This window comes from Tenebrio molitor, chromosome 3 (genome assembly GCF_963966145.1).
Source record: "Tenebrio molitor chromosome 3, icTenMoli1.1, whole genome shotgun sequence".
NCBI lineage: Eukaryota > Metazoa > Arthropoda > Insecta > Coleoptera > Tenebrionidae > Tenebrio > Tenebrio molitor.
In genome coordinates this window covers 19,875,757-19,894,990 of record NC_091048.1, presented here as the reverse complement: position 1 = coordinate 19,894,990, position 19,234 = coordinate 19,875,757, and the positions used below count along the sequence as shown (strand labels likewise).

At 36.9% G+C, this 19,234-nt stretch overlaps 1 protein-coding gene across 9 annotated transcripts in view; it reads left to right on the top strand.

The window, feature by feature from the left end:
• The window catches only part of LOC138126518 (receptor-type tyrosine-protein phosphatase epsilon-like), a 195,700-nt gene that overhangs the window by 132,783 nt on the left and 43,683 nt on the right, over positions 1 to 19,234 (top strand). For 6 of the 9 annotated variants that reach the window (XR_011157863.1, XR_011157864.1, XM_069042275.1 and 3 more), the window contains exons 1-2: positions 18,356 to 18,829; positions 18,890 to 19,161. The exons of 1 other annotated variant lie outside the window; for it this stretch is intronic. Coding sequence is in view for 6 of the 8 variants with exons in the window: in XM_069042275.1 (XP_068898376.1) it covers positions 18,670 to 18,829; positions 18,890 to 19,161 (432 nt within the window). In the remaining 2 variants the exon portion in view is untranslated. Of the gene's footprint in view, positions 1 to 18,354; positions 18,830 to 18,889; positions 19,162 to 19,234 lie in introns of those variants that run through there. 2 more of the 9 variants (XM_069042269.1, XM_069042271.1) reach the window with 1 other exon arrangement.

Sequence of the window (19,234 nt, the reverse complement as noted above, 5' to 3'; positions counted from 1 at the left end):
TTGATAATAGTCATAATCTACTTCGCTCCTTACTTTTTGAATGGCATTTTGAAAATCTGAAATATATTTTTGCACTTTCATGCTATCTAACTGTCGCTGTTGTAACTGACTGTAAAGAATATCACTGTGGGGTAAAATTTTGTTAAAAAAATGAAGCCAAAAATTAAAATCAGCATCTTTAAGATAATTTATCAAACCAGTCGATTGGCGTACAGTTTTTTTGTCATCCTCGTTTTCGATTATGTAATTCAAACACTCTGTTAACTCTTCTTTATATTTAAAGACGGTAGTAACCACTCTAGAACTAAAATTCCAACGAACATTTGACCCCCGCGGAAGTCTTTTTCCTACAATGGAATCAAGAATTTGGGTACGTTTAGATGAGCGAGAAAAAAAACTTGAAAATCCATCAATGTCTGCAAAAAACACTTTGACCTGCTTATTTTGATGTGCAGCTCTTTCTAAAATTAAGTTCAATTGATGAGCATAACAGTGAGTAAATATGGCTCTTTTGTAAACGGATCTGATTTTGGCTTGTACCCCATTATTCTGACCACTCATTACCGCAGCTCCATCATAACTTTGCGCTATCAATTTGTCAGGTGTTTTGTCAATATTGATATTTTCTAATTCTTTCAAAATTACGCGAGATACATCTTCTGCACTGTGCCCTGGAGGTTTTATAAAACCCATAAAACGTTCGTAAATTCGTGCATTCTTGACATAGCGCACTATAAATACTAATTGAGAAATATTTGCATTATCTGTTGTTTCGTCAGCCTGTATTGCGATATAATCACTTTCATCAATTTCTTTCTTAATTAAAGTCTGCGTTACTGCCAATAGAGACTCTAAAAGTTCATTCTGAATCGTTTTTGATAAGCCTGAGAAAACAGTATTTTTAGATTTGTCAATATGAGATTTTAAAACTACATCTATTTCGGACATTAAATTTATCAAACCTTTAAAAATTCCTGGATTATTACTGTCTGTTTTTTCATCATGCCCCCGCAATGCTAATTCAAAAGCCCCACAGAATTTTATACAATCTATTAATTTTGCTAAAATATATCTATTTTGTTTAACTTGTTCATTCTGTTTTTGTACCTGAAGACGATAAGCTGCACTGAGTTGATTTCGAATATCAACGTGACCCAAAGTAGCAAATTCAATCGAACAACAGAGATGTTTATGACTGACAGAGTGTTTTCTTATTTTTTCAGTTAAGTGTTTTAAATCTGTTACGCCGGTCTGTACCCATGCTGGGTCTAAATCACTGGACCCCATTAATAAACACACGAAACAAAATAGAGAATTACTCGTATCACAACCACACAACCAATCTGCATGTTTGTACAATATTAGGATTAAAATTTCGAGAAACGGTTTTACCTTTAACCGAATACTGTTTTTGAATTTGCAATTTCGGACGAGGTGGCCCCAACGGTTTAATGTTTACACGATCTTCAAAACGCAGTCCAACTCCGGCGGATTTAAGATTTTTAATCGACGCAACCGAATTCATTGTTGTAACTTACCTAACCTACACTTTACACTAATAACTCAGGGGGAGATTCACGAAACTCGGTAAGGCTCGATAAGGCTTTGCAAATTTAAAACCATGACAACTGACATTGTTGAAGCATTGTATTTGCCGTTTCGTTAACGATTTGCAAATTTGCAAAGTTTCATGAATCTACCCCTAAATCACTTACTACAAGTGTCTATTTGATTGTCACTTTATGTCAGCACACGTGCACTCTAAATTAAAATGCAAACATCCACATTTACATGAAGCAGGAAATTATTGCAACTGTATTTGCATTTGCAATAAAAACTAACGGTTAACGGACAAAATCATATGAATCGACGGTTGAGGGTGATTCGACAAGTGTCGTGGAAGTTCGAAATTGTTCTCGTTCATTAAATCTTTTCTAATTGGCTCGGGCCGACCAGCTTCTGGCCCGAAGGTGCATTGTTGACACATATTAAATATCACGTTAGTGGTTGTGTTTCAAGCGTATAGAAATGGCAAGGCAGACAGAGTTTCCACTGAGCTTGCCCGTCCACAAGAATTAAATGTATAAGGTGAGCGCATCGGCTCAAATTCGTTCAATTAAACTTTGAGGTGAATGCAAATATCTACATAGGAACATCGGTATACAATATCCAAACAAAACAATAATACATTTCTTTCAAAAAATTAATAATATTTGTTTCTCCCGTTTTTCCCATTTTGAATTGGGGGGGCAATGCCCGTGCGCCCTCCCTGCACCAGCCGCCACTGCGCTAACATAACACTATCATTTACAGTCGTAATCTTATTTAGATCCTGCCATTGTTTGAATGTATTGTATGATACCTGCCTTTTTGATTTTTCCAGTATTGAGCTATTTAAAGCTTGTTCTGCTTCATTTAAAACGTTTTGCGGGTAAAAAACACTATCAGTCATACTGACTTTGCAAAATGTCTATTTGTATAAAAAACCAAATGTAACAATGACATCTAATATACCATGCAAACCCCTTTTGAAACACTAAATATTGAAACGATGACAGAACCGATATGATCCGGAAAAACAAATTTTTTATTAAGCAATTAAGGTAAGTAGGATCATATCGGTTCTGTCATCGTGCGAAAACCTTTTCAAATACTAAATATTGAAACGTTTCGACTTCCTTGACTTTTCCTCGATGAAACTTTCCTCCCTCATTTGGTGAATTGTCGGATGCCGCATTCCCTGGGATGAAATTTTTGCGGAAAAATACGAAACAACAATAATGAGAAAGAAATATTTATGGATCCTAAGTTGTGTTTTATTTTTCATTTTGTTTAAATAGGTTCTAACGAGAGGCCGTACCTTCGGAAGGTTTTTCAAAAAAGCCCCTTTTCCCGTTCCGCATTCGGTTTTATCATTTCTGACGCATCCCACTTTCGCAACCCCTACTTGACCAAAGTGACCAATCAGCTCGGTTCTACTTTACTTATTACTTACGCCGATCGCGACAACTTTTCGATATCTCTAGAACTTTTGAAATAACAGTTTCCGTTTTCCACCATAATTTTAAATGTTTAAATTTAGACTTTTGTTAAGACCAGACCGAATGTACATAATTTGTTGTTGAATTAGAACTCTGAAAAGAACACTAAAGTACTGACTCTATACAATAATAAACCTCAACATCAAGAAACAAACACAATTAAAAATGGAACAAACAGAATTAAACAGGAACACTGAATTACTGACTGTTTGTCTCCAGGGCACTTAAGTCAGTTTTAGTTGACTTAAGCCTACCTAAACGAAGAGCTTTGTTCGATTTTCCCCCTGATCCACAATTCGTTAAATCAAAATTGACTTACCTTTTAATGAGGACCGCGAAGAGACCATAGACCGATTGGCATGGGTGGAATTCAACGATAATTTTGGACTTCGGTGCCACTTCAATTAAGTGGGTGTCACGACACGAGACGATGATTACGAAACTCGGTATTTTTAATACGACGGTCAAATTCGAAGTCTCTCTTTCTTCCAAAAATGTCCCTCACCGGCGGGGTAGGTTTCGTCCACTCCGATTTTGCACGACATTGTGAATCGGTTAACGCGCAATAACCAATGAAAGAGGGTGCAACTATTTTTGAATTGAATTTTTAAAACTAACTTAAACTACGCGCTAAAACTAAACCGAACAAAACCAAACAAAATGAAACAACTAAAATTAACTATTTACAAAGCCCAACATTCTGCCCGCCAAAAATGCGATGCATTTTTCTATTATTGCGAAGGCAGAGGGCACAGTTTTACGACAGGCCGTCGAAAGCTGCCGCCGTTTGTCTTCACAGTCGCGACACGGATTACGCCATCGGCACCGGGATGGATGTCTTCGACACGCCCCAGATTCCACTACAAGGGTGGAACTTGGTCATTCTTGATTAACACTAGAGTACCCCGAAACAAGTCTGTTTTAGGCTTATGCCACTTGGACCGCTGCTGTAAGGTGTGCAGGTATTCGCGGTGCCAGCGCCAGTGGTCCCGAAAGGACTGGTGCATTCTCTGGAGAAGTTGCCAGTGCGAGAGGCGATTGAGCTTGACGTGCCCCAAATTTGGCTCGGGCAAACATGTCAACGGTGCTAAGGTTAAAATATGACCCGGTGTCAATGCGGTAAGATCGTAGGGGTCAGAACTTAATGGGCATAGCGGACGCGAGTTGAGCACTGCTTCAATTTGAACAAGCACAGTGATCAATTCTTCGAAAGTCAAAATTTGGCCACCAACACCCCGCGACGCAAATGAGTCTTGACAGACTTCACTCCACTTCAACTTCGGACTTCAATCCCAATCGATTTTTTTCTGTTCAGCCGCGGTTGCACAAATTTTCGCACTTGTCGGAAGGCTCCTTGAAAGTTAGTGCCGCAATCGCTAACGATTCGATTGCGTCAACCACGACGCGCGATGAAGCGTCGCAGGGCCGCTAAGAAGGCCTCCGTCGACAAATCTGACACCAGCTCCAAGTGAACGGCTTTTGTGGAGAAGCAGACGAAAATGCACAAGTATGCCTTTGTAGATTTCGCTCCCCGACGGCGAATTTGTGTAACAAAAAATGGACCCGCGAAGTCGATACCCTCGCATTGAAAGGGTTTCAACTGCTGGACTCGGTGCGCCGGTCAGGGTGCCATGGGTGGCTCTAATGGAATAGGACGCACCTTGAAACATTTGTTACACCTCGCTATTACCGATCGAATGATTCTTTGCGGAGATAATATCCAAAAAATTTGTATTCCAATTCCCCAACGAATCAAGTACTCGGCACTGGCTTTCGACGAATTCGGCCAGCTGAGTATATTTCGGGACCTCGGCTGTTCCTAACGAGCGAATTTCGGCCTCAAACTGTTTCCGCGTTTCCGAATTGAGTTTTTCAAGTAATAGTTGCAGCCACATGAAGTCCTCTAACGAATTCTATAATTTTAAGGCTAGCAAGGGCGAACGATTTTCAGTGAATTTGTCGATTGTTTCCCGTAGTCCTTGTGACAATTCTAATTTCAACTTGGGCAATGCCTGAATGTTGTTCCAATAATGATATGACAACCTTCGTTTGTTCTCATATCGATCGACAAGAGCCTTATACGCTATCGGATAGTTTTCTTCTGACAGCGTTAAAGCCTTCACTAAGTTCAAGGGTTCACCCGACCAACAACTAAGTAGATATTGAAATTTTTCAATTTGTGCCACGTCTGCCCGAGAGTGAACCGCGTTATTAAAGAACTGGATAAAAGAACTCCACTCACTGAAGTTGCCATTAAAATTGCGTAACGACAATTTCGGCAGGCGTAAGTTTGACAACGACGAAGTGCTTTGATTTGTTTCTGTTGACGCTGGACGATCGATTTCCGGAAAATGATTGACATAAATGGCTTCGATTTTATCGAACGCTTCAAAAAATTCCCTGCGTATTTGTCTTCCGCGGCGAAATCCGGTTCAGATTGGGTCGCGGTGTGTGCAAGAATTGCCGAGTGCGAACCGTCTTTTTAACAACGCACGTAAAGAAGGTTGTTCCTGCGAAGATTTCGCAACCTCCCAAATTTCAAACATTTGCGTCTTCAAACAATCCCGTTGGGCGCGATTCTCTTTTGCCTTTGCAGCCATTTTTGCCGATCAATTCAATAGTAAAATTGCGAGTTTTTGCGATGGAATGCCGTGTTTGCGAACGAACAAAAGAAACCAGGTACTTAGTCTTGAACCGTAATAAAATCGACGCCAGTGAGACGGACCTTTTCCCGCCAAACCCCAAGTTGGCGAACAGATGTTGGGAAAAACCATACCGGGACATTTTTTAACATTGAACATAGCCCATACTTATTCTCTATATTCAGTTTTAAAAAACACAGGTCAATGCATGTATGTAATCACGTAACTAAGGTAACGAAAATAAGTACTTGACAGATTAACAAAATGGTCAAGTTGTTTGAAGAAGAAATACACATAATGCAGTTATTCTATGCCAATCAGAGCATTAGAAATGTGCGTGACATTTCCAATGCAACACATGATAGACCAATTCCATCCATCGGAACAATTTTTAACATTATTTCAAAATCTCTAGTGTTCGGTATAGTTGGTTGCATAGCAACTCACAATGCGTTTGATCTGTGTTTTTTAAAATTGAACATAGGGAATAAGTATGGACTATGTTCAGAGTTAAAAAAATGTCCCGGTATATCTATTAACGGGTGTAGGTCGTTTTACCGACAGTCGGTTTACCGACAGCCATTCTACCGACACCCTTTTTACCGACAAGCCATTTTACCGACAGGCCGCCTTACCGACAGCCGGTTTACCGACAGCCATTTTACCGACACCCTTTTTACCGACAATCCATTTTACCGACAGCCATTCTCAATAATTCTCATTCTACCATTCTACCGACAGCCTTACGACCGACAACAATAATTAAGATAGTTTGTGTAAAATATATAAAGAACAGTACATTAAGGTAAGTGGCGGTTTGAACTGACTTTTAAAATTAGGAAAATTAAAACTAGCCAATCATAGAACAAATTAAAAGCGAATATACATGCTGAAATCGAAATATAGAGTGTTTTCGAAGTTGAGGCTTCCTTGTAACACGAGGTACTACACATTATTTTTAAGAATTTTAGTCTAAATCTTCTTAGTAAAATGTTTGTATTAACGGAGATAATTGATTGTATGTATATTTTTATTGTTTTCTAAAATTTTGAGTCCGGTCCTGTCCATTTCTCCGCTGTACTAGATTAATAACTAACCTGGTCCAGGATGGTATATTTCCGGAAATCGCTCTGCAGTACTCTCTGGACGCCGCAGCTGCATTCTGATAACGTGATAATATTGCCCATACATTTGCAACATATTTGTGAGCTCATTATTTTCCTAATAATAAAGCCATTTCAACTAATTAGATGACAACTCTGACAGTATTTTTGATTAACGTCCGTGATCATTTGATTTTTTTTTTGTCAATTCAAATTTCTTACAAATCAGCGCAAATTTGAGCAGGACCGGTTTCAAAAATTTCACCAAAATTAACTTATTGTATCTTCATCGCCGTACACATTTTACTAAGGTGATTTTGGCTAAAACTCTTTAGAACAACGCAGACTATCACATGTTAAAAGGAACCCCTCAACTTCGAAAACACCCTGTATATCAGAATATTAAAACCCTAGGATCTTCTGACCATTTTCAGTTTATTCACTTATTGAAAATAGGTACCATCAGTGGACATTAAAAGCTGGGACGTTCAAAAATATTTCATTGTGTATCAAACTTTCGCTTTGTCACAAATTGTCAGATTAAGTACTATCCGTTTTTTAAACTCCCGCACTGTCAAAGTGTTTGCAAGTTGCCGCACTGTCGTTCTGAGACTAACAATTTTTACTTTAACGTTGGCGCAAAAATTTGAAGTTAAGTTTAATAAATTCGCTCTCTTTCATTCAAAGTATTACTTACACGAAAAGGCTGAACAAAAAGAAGATATGAAACGTAAAAGAATACTGTTAACGGTCAGAGAGAAGCAGGCTATTGTTAATTATTGTCTGGAAAGAAAAGAATTAACTCCATTAACATAACCAAACTTTTCTTGTTGACATTTTTATAACTAGATTTTGTGTACAGGCAACTGAAAAGGTATGTCACCATAGGTACACTTGATTTCAGAAAAATAGCGTACACCTAATATTTCCCCATGTAATGTTAGCTTTGTTTCCATGGTTACATTAAAGTGACAAAAGCCAGAATCATCACTAAACTAGAAGGAAGGTAGGGTATGAAATTCATGTTGCCTAGAAACAATTTATAGCGGCCCATTTAAACTAGGAAAATATTACAAAAATTGCTCTCAGCACTTGTACGCTATTTTTTTGAAATCAAGTGTACACTCCAAAAAAAAAAAAAAAAAAATTTGACACCGATAGTGCGGGAGTTTAATAAACGGATAATATTGTAACATTGACTTCACTCTCTTGTAAAATTAAAATAATATCCAATTTGTCCGACGTTCAAAAATAAACCTACCTGTTTTGACCACAAAAAAAAACGATTCTGTGAATAATTACCAACTATTTAATTGGGAAATCAAGCAATATCATTCAATATGAAACAAACTCAACATTAACTTGATGGTTTTGACAAATAAACGTTATTCACCCTGTCATAATTTTTACGGTACATTTGATCGTAAACATCTGTTTATTTATTTCTACCGCTACGGGTAAAGAGTCTCATAACGGGCTAGGGGGCGTATTCTGTAACTGCTCCGCTAAATTTTAAAGGGCGTTAAATTAAATTGTCATAGTAATGACCAATCAGGGCTTGAAATTTTAAATTTTAAACGACGCCAAAATTTTAACGCCCCTTTAAAAATAACAGAATACGCTCCTAGCTCGGTTAAAATTTTAACGGGCTTGCACCTGTCCTTGTGCTTTTAATGTCCACCGATGGTAGGTACTATGGTTTACATATTATGATGGATTTCTATTTCACCGTGCATATATTGGGTGTTCATTTAAATTTACCCTCAAAGTTGGCGTTGAAGAGTCGATTATGAACGCACCTCGGATTACAGATCACGGATCAGCTGTTTAAAATTAACCTCACTTTTTGCGTTGTTTGCGTTTTTTACTCTGCAGACAGATAAGTGGTGCGCTCACAATCGACTCTTCAATGCCAACTTTGACGGAAAATTCAAATGAACACCCGATAGTACACTGAACACCAAAAAAAAAATGGGAAATCTAAAATTTGATCATGTAAATCAGATCATTAATTGTCAGCTTATGTCAGTTTTATTATTGTCAAACAGTTGTCAAACGTTTTTTTGGTTTTACTTTTTCGGTTTTAGTATGCCTCAACTAAACTGTACCTAATAAAAATACGTTTTTATTGCTGCATATTAATTTTACCAAGTTTAATTAAAATATTTTGATTAATCATTTCTAATTCTAACCTCTTTAAAAAAACCCAAATTAAACAGATTAAAAAACATACAAAAACAAATTTTTTTGTACGTCAATTTCCCATTTTTTTTTGGTGACAAGTGTACTACGATTCAGAGCTTAACTTCTTAAAATTAGAAATTATTTTCAAACAAAAGACAATTTAAATTAACGCTTATTTTATTAGTATCAATCAACTACTATTTGAAATATCATGTCTGGAAATCAAGATCAACCATGTGAAACCGCCAAGTCGACTCGAGGAGGTGACAAACTCGTTGTCACTGGTTTTCTTTTCACTTTGGACAAAACACGAGACAATATTGTTCATTATTGGCATTGTGATCAGAAAAGAAAATTCAAGTGCAAGGTCACAGCACAAACAGAATTGACTGATGGACAGCACTTTCTCACTGGGACATCTGGGGAACACACCCATGAAGCAATTGCATCACGGGTTTCTCTGCTTAAAGCTTGCAACCAATTGAAAGAAGCAGCTAAAACGACAAATGACAAGCCTGCTATAATCATGCAGATTACCAAATCACAGGTATCTCAGGATATTGCCGCAATTCTGCCAACGAGTAATGCACAGAGGAAACAAATTAAACGGCAAAGAAAGAAGAAAGACGCCCCAATTGAGCCCAAAACATTGGAAGACTTCATCTTGCCAGATAGTTTCAAATACTCGATTAGTGGTGAATTGTTCGTTCGTCAAATTGATAACGGACCTGACAAAATACTTCTATTTGTTACCGTCATCAATTTGAAACTAATGTCGCATGCTGCTTTTTGGATAATGGATGGTACTTTTAAAGTTGCGCCAAATTTATTTCGTCAGTTGTACACCATCCACGCACCTGTTGGAAATGTCGATTGTCAAAGAATTCTTCCTCTTGCATATGCTCTGATGACAAGAAAATCTCTTGATTTATACATACAACTGTTTGAAGAATTAAACTCTTTGGCAGGGGAGCAACGAATAGACTTGCAGCCTGACTTTGTCCTAACCGATTTTGAAATCGGAAGCATGAATGCAATTAGAAATGTATTTCCTGGAGTGCGCAACAAAGCTTGCCATTTCCATTTAGGACAATCCATTTATCGTAGGCTTCAACAAATCGAAGGCTTGCAAGTCCGATACAGCACTGACGAACCATTTAGTTTAATAGTTCGACATCTCTCTGCTCTTGCTTTTCTACCTGACCATGAAGTGGAAAACGCCTTTAACCAAGTTAAAGCGTTATTTCCACAAGAAGCAATTGAGCTGGTCACATGGTTTGAAGAAAACTACGCAATAGGCCGACTGAATCGACGACGACGTAATGTTCGTCTTGAGCCAATGTTTCCACCTGCAATGTGGACCGTTTGGGACAACATGGAGCATGGCCTTCCACGAACCCAAAACAAGGTAGGTACTGTTACGTTATTATTTTCTCTCTTTTTAAAAACTGTCTCTAACGACCACGAGAGAAAATTTAAATCTCCCAACTTCACCGGGGGAAATTTGAATAACGATTTCGGAGACTGACTGGTTCCAGGTCCGGCACAAAATCACACTTACGTCTCGAGAGCGAGACTGTCGAAAGTAGAAAAGAGGTTTCACAAACACGGTGTTATACCAGGTGTTGGACAGAAACACAGATGTAAATATAATGGTGTTTAATTATCGTTTCCTAGCCTTACATACGACACTTAATTATCAAACTCCAACTTAGATGCCGCTGCGGGCGAAACACAGTTGTCTATGTAAAGTGAATCTAGGATACAAACCAAGAGATATTCTCGAAAATGTACAAATTAAAGTTTTAACCTTGAAACTATTATTTAAACTGTCAATATTACCAAATGAAAGCGAGTAAGGTGGCGAACTGAAGGTTCACAAAATAACACGCTGAAGGCGCTTAAACTCTAGTTAAATTTACAAACAGTGCCGGTACTACCAGGCTAAATTTCTAATTACAAGTGACGAATCAATGATAAATTAACGAAAAACTTCCCTTACACCGGGCCTGGGGCTTGAAATCTAAAGAAGAGTCCTGGGAAGAGCGGAGCTGGAGGAAGGTCCTCCGAGTCCTTCTTCCGCCGCTGGTCTATCACGCCGTCCGTATCCTCGGATAGTCCTCGGGGTCCTTCCTCCCCTCGACACCTCCAGGGGTAGGCGTGAATTAAACAGGTTTAGCCCCGGTGTAAAAAAATATAAAATGATAATGAACGGATAAAAATTAATAAAAAAACTTCCGAGAGCCAGCGAGCGCGTCGTCTCTGGCGAGGTCACTCCAGGTCTGATTACTCTGATAACTGAATCGACGTAAAAGAAGTGTGCCAAGATGGCGGACAGTAAAAGAAAGACGCTGAAGGACCTTGCCAGATATGAGTTGCTCCTGGACTCGGGTTCCTCGGCCAGGGACAGTCCGGTGTGAGGTCCTGTTCTCCGGAGGGGTCCTGGGGGATGACGTCGGCCCAACAGGGTGGTGAAATTATCCGCTGAAGCGTAGGGTCGTTGACCCTCGTGAAGGAAGCCTTTATCCGCCGCGACGTTTCGGTTGGAATTCTTCTAGGACGATTTCCCAGCCGAATCGGTCTTCCTCCACGGGTTCGCCAGCACCTGTTGCACACTAAAACACCCCCTAATCTCCCCCTTTGAACACACGGATCGGTCGTAACCTCTGACCTGAACTAGTCGAGAACCTGTCGAGAACCTCTATCCTGGCGTCGGTTCCACCTTTATATATTTTCCCTTCCTCTCGCCGAATTGACGTGGCCGGTACCGGAAGTCGGGGTCCGAGAGCCCGTTCTGGAATGTTCTAGAACGTTCTCCCCTTTACGATTTACCGCGAAATTTAAATCGTAACAGTACATATATATTTTGTTTAATATAAATCTTAACAAACATTGTAATGACAGGTTGAAGCATGGCATCGACGTTTGGAAGTGGAAATAGAAGTCGAAAGATCTATCCGTGGAATTCCGGCAGAGTCTCGCCTCAGTAACAATGATAAGGCTCGAGAAGATAGAATCCAAAATATTGTAAACAACAAAGATTCGTATAATTCAGTGCTTGATTATTTGCGAGGTGTGGCCCACAATATTCAATTTAAAACTGTATAATCCGTAATTATAATTGTGATCTATAATTGTGATATTGTTATAAATTTGATATTTCTAAACATTTCATATAAATATTTAAAGTATATACCTATATTTGAAAAATATATTTCACAAATAATTCGAAATATATTTTATAAATAATTCGAAATATATTTAAATTTATTATTAAATGGCAGTGTTTTAATACGACTTAGTGTCAATATAAGTCATTGGTGTTGTGTATTCGTTTGAAGCGTTTTTTTATATTTTATACAAATTATCTTAATTTTTGTCGGTCAATAAGCTGTCGGTCAAACGGCTTGTCGGTCAAACGGCCTGTCGGCAATTTTTGTCGGTCAAAAGGCTGTCGGTCAAACGGCCTGTCGGTCAAACAGCTTGTCGGTCAAACGGACTGTCGGTAAAAAGGCTGTCGGTAGAATGGCTGTCGGTGAAATGGCTGTCGGTAAAAAGGCTGTGACCGTCTATTAACTACTATATAGGTAACGTGGATACGAGAGTGAAGCAAAGATCTCGAGATACAAAACGCAGTTCACTTATGCGCAGGCTCGTTTTCTGGAGCAACTGATTGGTGGAGGTTGGAGCTGTTTTTCCCACAATGAAAACACAATGAAAAGCCACAATTAAACGACCAATTATGACTAATCCGGCTCAAAGGACCAAAAAATGTTTGTCTCCAGGGCACTTAAGTCAGTTTTAGTTGACTTAAGCCTACCTAAACGAAGATCTTTGTTCGATTTTCCCCGTGATCCAAAATTCGTTAAATCAAAATTGACTTACCTTTTTTATGAGGACCGTGAAGAGACCATGGATCGATTAGCATGGGTGGAATTCAACGATAATTTTGGACTTCGGTGCCACTTCAATTAAGTGGGTTTCACGACACAAGACTATCGTTACGAAACTAGGTGTTCACTAAGACGGTCAAATTCTAAGTCTCTCTTTCTTCCAAAAAATTTCCCTCACCGGCGAGCGAGGTTTCGTCAACCCCGATTTTGCATGAAATTGTGAATCGGTTAACGCGCAATAACCAATGAAAGAAGGTGCAACTATTTTTGAATTGAATTTTAAAAACTAACTTAACTACGAGCTACAACTAAACCGAACAAAACCAAACAGACGAAACAACTAAAATTAACTATTTACAAAACCCAACACATTTCATTGATTATTTTTTCATGTTTATAACTTCCAATGGTTCATCAGCATTTTTGATCACATGTTCAAATCTGTCCAATTGTATCATTATTATAGTGAGAATAATCTAAGTACATTATCCAAGTGAGAATAATTATAGTTCGTATTTTGTTTCAATTTTTCTTTAGTGACAACGTATTTTTCAATTTGACAGTAAGTGTCATCAATTGTTGAACATGAACGAAGAACGATTCAGTGCGATAATATAATTTTTTTTTGTATTTTTGATTTTGTACTCATGAAAAAATAATCCTACGAATACCCCTCGAGAGTGAGAATCAATTGAAAATAATTCTCCAGATTGTTTCTCAAACTTGTTGCCAGATGGCAATAGCCACTCGAGCCCTCCGGGCTCTCGTGTCTATTGCCTGGCAACAAGTTTTCGAAAATCTGTCGAATTATTTTCAATTTATTCTCACTCTCTTGTGATATTACTACAGAAAATTAAATTTCAAATTGTCTCCCAAATGTTGTTACAATAATTATTATTATTATTATTTTATTCAGAAAAATACACCCTGGTGTTTAACTTCGTCCACAAAGATATAAATTTTTGATAACTACTTATAAGGTTAAATTTTTACTGGTACCCCCACCCCCTTAATAGTTTATTTTGAGCCCACAACAATCACAACATCGATTAAGGTTCAAATGACATCCCATCTATACAGGGTGTCCCAGAGTTGCGAAAAAGCTCCATAACTTGTTTGTTATTAAAGATATCAACTTTTTCTTTATTCTAGATGATAGATACGCTTCTACTGCATATTCGGAAAATATTGCGGTATATACATACAGGTTGTTTGATGAAAAACGCCTCAACCCATAACTTTTTTATTTATGACCCGATTTCAATGAACAAAAAAATCAAAGATATGGTTTTTCAAGCGCTACAAAACAGCCATTAATTTTGGCACTCTTAAAAATGTTATAATAAGCTGAACCACAAAAAATTGTTTTATTTTTTTTTCAGTTAGCTATGAACCAAATGATAACTTCCAATACATCATTAGATTCAGAGAAAAAAACCTTACCAGACCAAGCGTAAAAAACTACATGTGTCCATTAAAAAAAAAAAGTTGACTATCGTTAGCTGTTGAAGATAACGCCAAAAAAATATATTTAATGGCTGTTTTGTAGCGCTTGAAAAACAATATCTGTGATTTTTTTGTTCATTGAAATCGGGTCATAAATAAAAAAGTTATGGGTTGAGGCGTTTTTCATCAAACCGCCTGTATACAGAGTGTCCCAATATTATAAAAACACTAAAGTTATGTTTTTTTAAATGGAAACTACCCAGTTTGATTTTATTTTTGAACTCTATGCTAAATTATGAATCAAATTTATACATATAGGTCGTTTTTACTTATCTGCCATCGTTTTTAATCAGTGGCGCTTTTTTTACCACAATTTCGAATTACAGGGGTTCCTTCGAAAATTCGTACCTTCCAAATCGTTGCACATAAATTAAAATGATTGACGCTGTTTGATTTCTGAATGTTTGCTGCATCTGCTGAGTGTTTACTCAACAACCTGCTTAGTCGCATATGCCTACTGCGATTTTTTAAACATAACGAAATAAAAATGTCAAAAATTCATTTTTTTCAAATGGCACCCCGTATTTATTATTGCACTGGTCGAAAGCTTTTTTGACAAGCTTTTGAACAATATAAGGTTTTTAAAGACTTATCAGAATTGTCAGAAATAATTTATTATGACATAGTTACCAATATAATTTTTTAAGGTAATTTTATATCTACACACGATTGGTCAATTAAAAACGTTCTTATTTTAAAATCCAATGAGGATGGATTTTTTAAAATATTTTTCCTATTATTGCCAGAAGATAATGATTTCACCGTGTTATTTTGGTCCGCCAGTTCTGGGAGACCCTGTATTTCAGAAAACGTTAATTGTAATTCGGATTAGTAAATTGTATTTCCGAGAGTGTAAATTGTAATTCAGAATAGTAATTGTATTTCAGAACGCGTTATATGTAATTCAGATTAATGAAATGAATTTCAGATAGCCTTAATTGTAATTCAGATTAGGAACTTGTATTTCAGAAAGCGTAAATTGTTATTCAGAGTCCGTCATTTGTAATTCAGAATTCGTTACTTTATTGATGTAAAAATGATATTCTCAAAATAGGTAGGTACTTCTATGTAAAAACAATAGTTATTTACATAATTAGTGGGATAAAAGCAATATTACAGGACTCGAGTGTGAAGATTGCAGATGACGAGGGCGTTAGCCCGAGTTCATCTGTAATCACACGAGTTTCCTGTAATATGCTTTAGCCCACGTGTTATGTACAAAATTTTATCTAAGACCGCCCCGAATTAAAAAAAAAGGTAAATCTTATTTATTTCCGCCAGTTTCATTACACCACTCAGTGGAATAATAACTTACTTATCCCACTGAGTGGGGTAATGAAGCTCACTTATCCCACTGAGTGGAGTAATGAAATGCGTCCGGTAATGGAGTTCCTTATTCCACTCAAATGAGTGGGATAAGTGTCATTTATCCCACGGGATGTTATCCTGTTGATAATGTATGTTTGCAATAATTATTAAACAGAAAAGTTTTTTATGATGAATTTAAAAGACAATTGTGCAATTTGTCGAGTATCAATGGCAAGAAATGCAGTGATTCGATTGCTACCATGTAGACACCTGTTACACAGAAAATGTGCTGAACGCTTACAGAATGGTCCAGAAGTGTTTTGTCCAATTTGTAGAGTTATTTTGAATGAAAGTGAGCCTATTGAAAGACAACGTTATAAGAAACATATGTGCCAAGATCGAGAAAGGATTGTAGCCAACAAAGGCGAAGATTGGGTAGCTCTGGCGGTAGCATTAGGTGTAAAATATAAGACAGCATTTCAATGGGTGCATTCAGGACGTGACTTTATGTTACACAAAGGAGGCATTAAACCAAAAATTCTAACTGATGAACAGATTGATGTAATGATCTCATGGGTAGAAGAAGAGTGCAGCGTCACATTAAAGCAGCTACAACAGAAAATTTTGCAAATTTTCCGAAATATGGTATCGGTAACCACAGTGGGAAATTATTTGGAAGGGAGGGTTTTCACTATATAACAAACACATTGTGAACCAGCCGCCATAAACATAGAAGAAAACAAACGGAAACGCAGAATATGTTCAGGCTTTGAACCATTACATAGAGCAAGGCAAACAAATTGTTTGGATCGATGAAACAAATTTTAATTTGTTTTGCCGCCGAACAAGAGGGCGTGCTCGTATTGGGTCGAGAGCAATACAGCAGCTTCCAGCGGCAAGAGGTACAAATGTACATTTAATTGGAGCAATTTCGACAGCAGGAATTGTAACAATGGAGCGGCGTAGAGGGTCATTCACCGCAAATTTGGCCAATGCTTGGGCAACATCATTCCTACAACACTGGCAAGAAATGGGAAATCAGTTAGCGGATTTGGTGATAGTTTGTGATAACGCTCCGTGCCATTCGAGACTTGAAGCAGTTACCAATGGAACTACCGCAACACTGTTAAGTTTGGGACCTCACCAATGTTAAATCCTATTGAGTATATTTGGTCTAAAGTTAAGTGTTACACAAAAACTCATCTTCGTGTTCCCCAAGTAGTGGCACCTGGGGTTATAGAACAAAGATTGGTTTACTTGGAGGAAATTATTGATGCAGCAAAAGATACTATTACCGGGGAGATTGTGCTCGTGCAGCGCAGCACACCACCATACATCATGCTGCCGCTTTAGCAAGAGATGACATATTAGTAGGCCGTTAAATATGATTGTATTCTGTTAATTTTGTAAAGAATTGTTATATTGAATTAAAATACAACCTATACATACAGGGTGTTTTCGAAGTTGAGGCGTTCCTTGTAACACGAGATACTATACATTATTCTTAAGAATTTTAGCCTAAATCTTCTTAGTAAAATGTTTGTATTAACGGAGATAATTAATTGTATATTTTTATTGTTTTCTAAAATTTTGAGTCCGTTCCTGTCTATTTCTCCGCTGTACTATGTATTAATAACTGACGTGGCCCAGGATCGTGTCCTTCCGGAAATCGCTCTGCGTACTCTCTGGACGCCGCAGCTGCATTCTGATAACGTGATAACATTGCCCATAGATTAGCAACATATTTGTCAGCTCATTATTTTCGTAATGACAAAGCCATTCCGACAATTAAATGACAACTCTGACAGTATTTTTGATTAACGTCCATGCTCATTTGATTTTTTTGTGTCAATTCTAATTTCTAACAAATCAGCGCAAATTTGAGCAGGACCGGTTTCAAAATTTTCAAAAAAATTAACTTATTGCATCTTCATTGCCATACACATTTTGCTAAGGTGATTTTGGCTAAAACTCTTTAGAACAACGCATACTACCACATGTTAAAAGGAACGCCTCAACTTCAAAGACACCCTGTATAGGTACATACATGGTTGTTTGAGACAAGAATATGTACAAGTAAGTTGTTGATCTGAATTACAATTGATACTTTCTGAATTACAATTAACGCTTTCTGAAATTGAATTAACTGTTCTGAATTACAAACAACGCTTTCTGAAATTGAATTTACTATTCTGAATTACAATTAACACTTTCTGAAATACAATTGACAAATCTGAATTACATGTGATGGTTTCTGAAATACAATTGAAAAAGGTGTAGTGTTATTCTTAAATAAAATGTAGGTACCTTACAAATTTGCGGTTTGATAATAATAATTTTATCAAATGAATCGCAATAGAGGAATTAATAAATGATATACAGTTTGTACAGAAAGTAATTGTGAATTTTGTAGCGAAATTTTTAGTGGGATAATGTTTTAAGAAATCTATCGGGCAATTCTCATATTGCAGTGAAAATAGATAAAAGAAATTCAGAATCTTCAGATTTATTATATTTATATTCGAATATAGGTTGAATAAATTTTAATACGAACATTCTGTATTGATTTTTAACACAGTGTAAAAATTTCTGAATAATCTTTCTATTTATGTTGATAACGCATGTTTCAAATGACTATCATTGGAAAGATAACGATTAAAGTGAGTAAATTTTTATAGTAACTTCCAGTTTTAATGTAGAAGATTGGTGTTTACAGCGTGTCTCACAAGTGAATCTGTAAACCGTAAATATGTGTGTCCAAAAAAAAGTTCCAAATGTGTAACTACATAAATATTATTAAACAAGATACAATAAAAGCTTCCTCTTGTGCCAGATGTATTTGGGTGTTATCATATCCTTATTTGCAGAATAATGTTTAATCCGTAGTATTTGAGGTTCTTGATAAATGGTAAATTTATATTATCTTATATCTGAGATAACACATAAGATAAAACATAAAATTAAATAAACCGTTTAGAAATTTATAATCACTATGACAAATTGTAAGACGTTTAATAATGTTTCATTTATTCTTCTATTTTGTACTTTTGCTGCGTGTGAAAATAGTAATTCTACTAAGTACTGTGTAGTGGATGGTGACAGTCCTGGAATATTTTTAAATGACGGTTTGGGAAAAGATGGTACTTACGTTGGTAAATTAGTGTTACTGCAGTTTTCTACCCACTCTTGCTACTGATAATTATATGTTCCAGTTACTTCATCATCCTATTTAGATAATTCTACGATTACCCTTCTCTTAACAGAGAAATTCGAAGGGACTAATGTTTGGAAAGTTATTAATTCCACAGAATCCAATCATCACATAAACGATATTGTAATAGACGAACGATGGGAAACATTTAAGAACAATCATGATTTTCACACAGAGTTTCACGGGATTCTTAAGAATAGAAGCTTACCTTTAAATTTTAGTCAGAGACACAATGGGACAGAAGATGGAACACAAAATGGGACACAAGATCAGGTACAAAAATATTTATTCCTTTAACTAGAAAATTACAGAAAAATTAAGTTGCAAGATCGTATATTCTATTTTA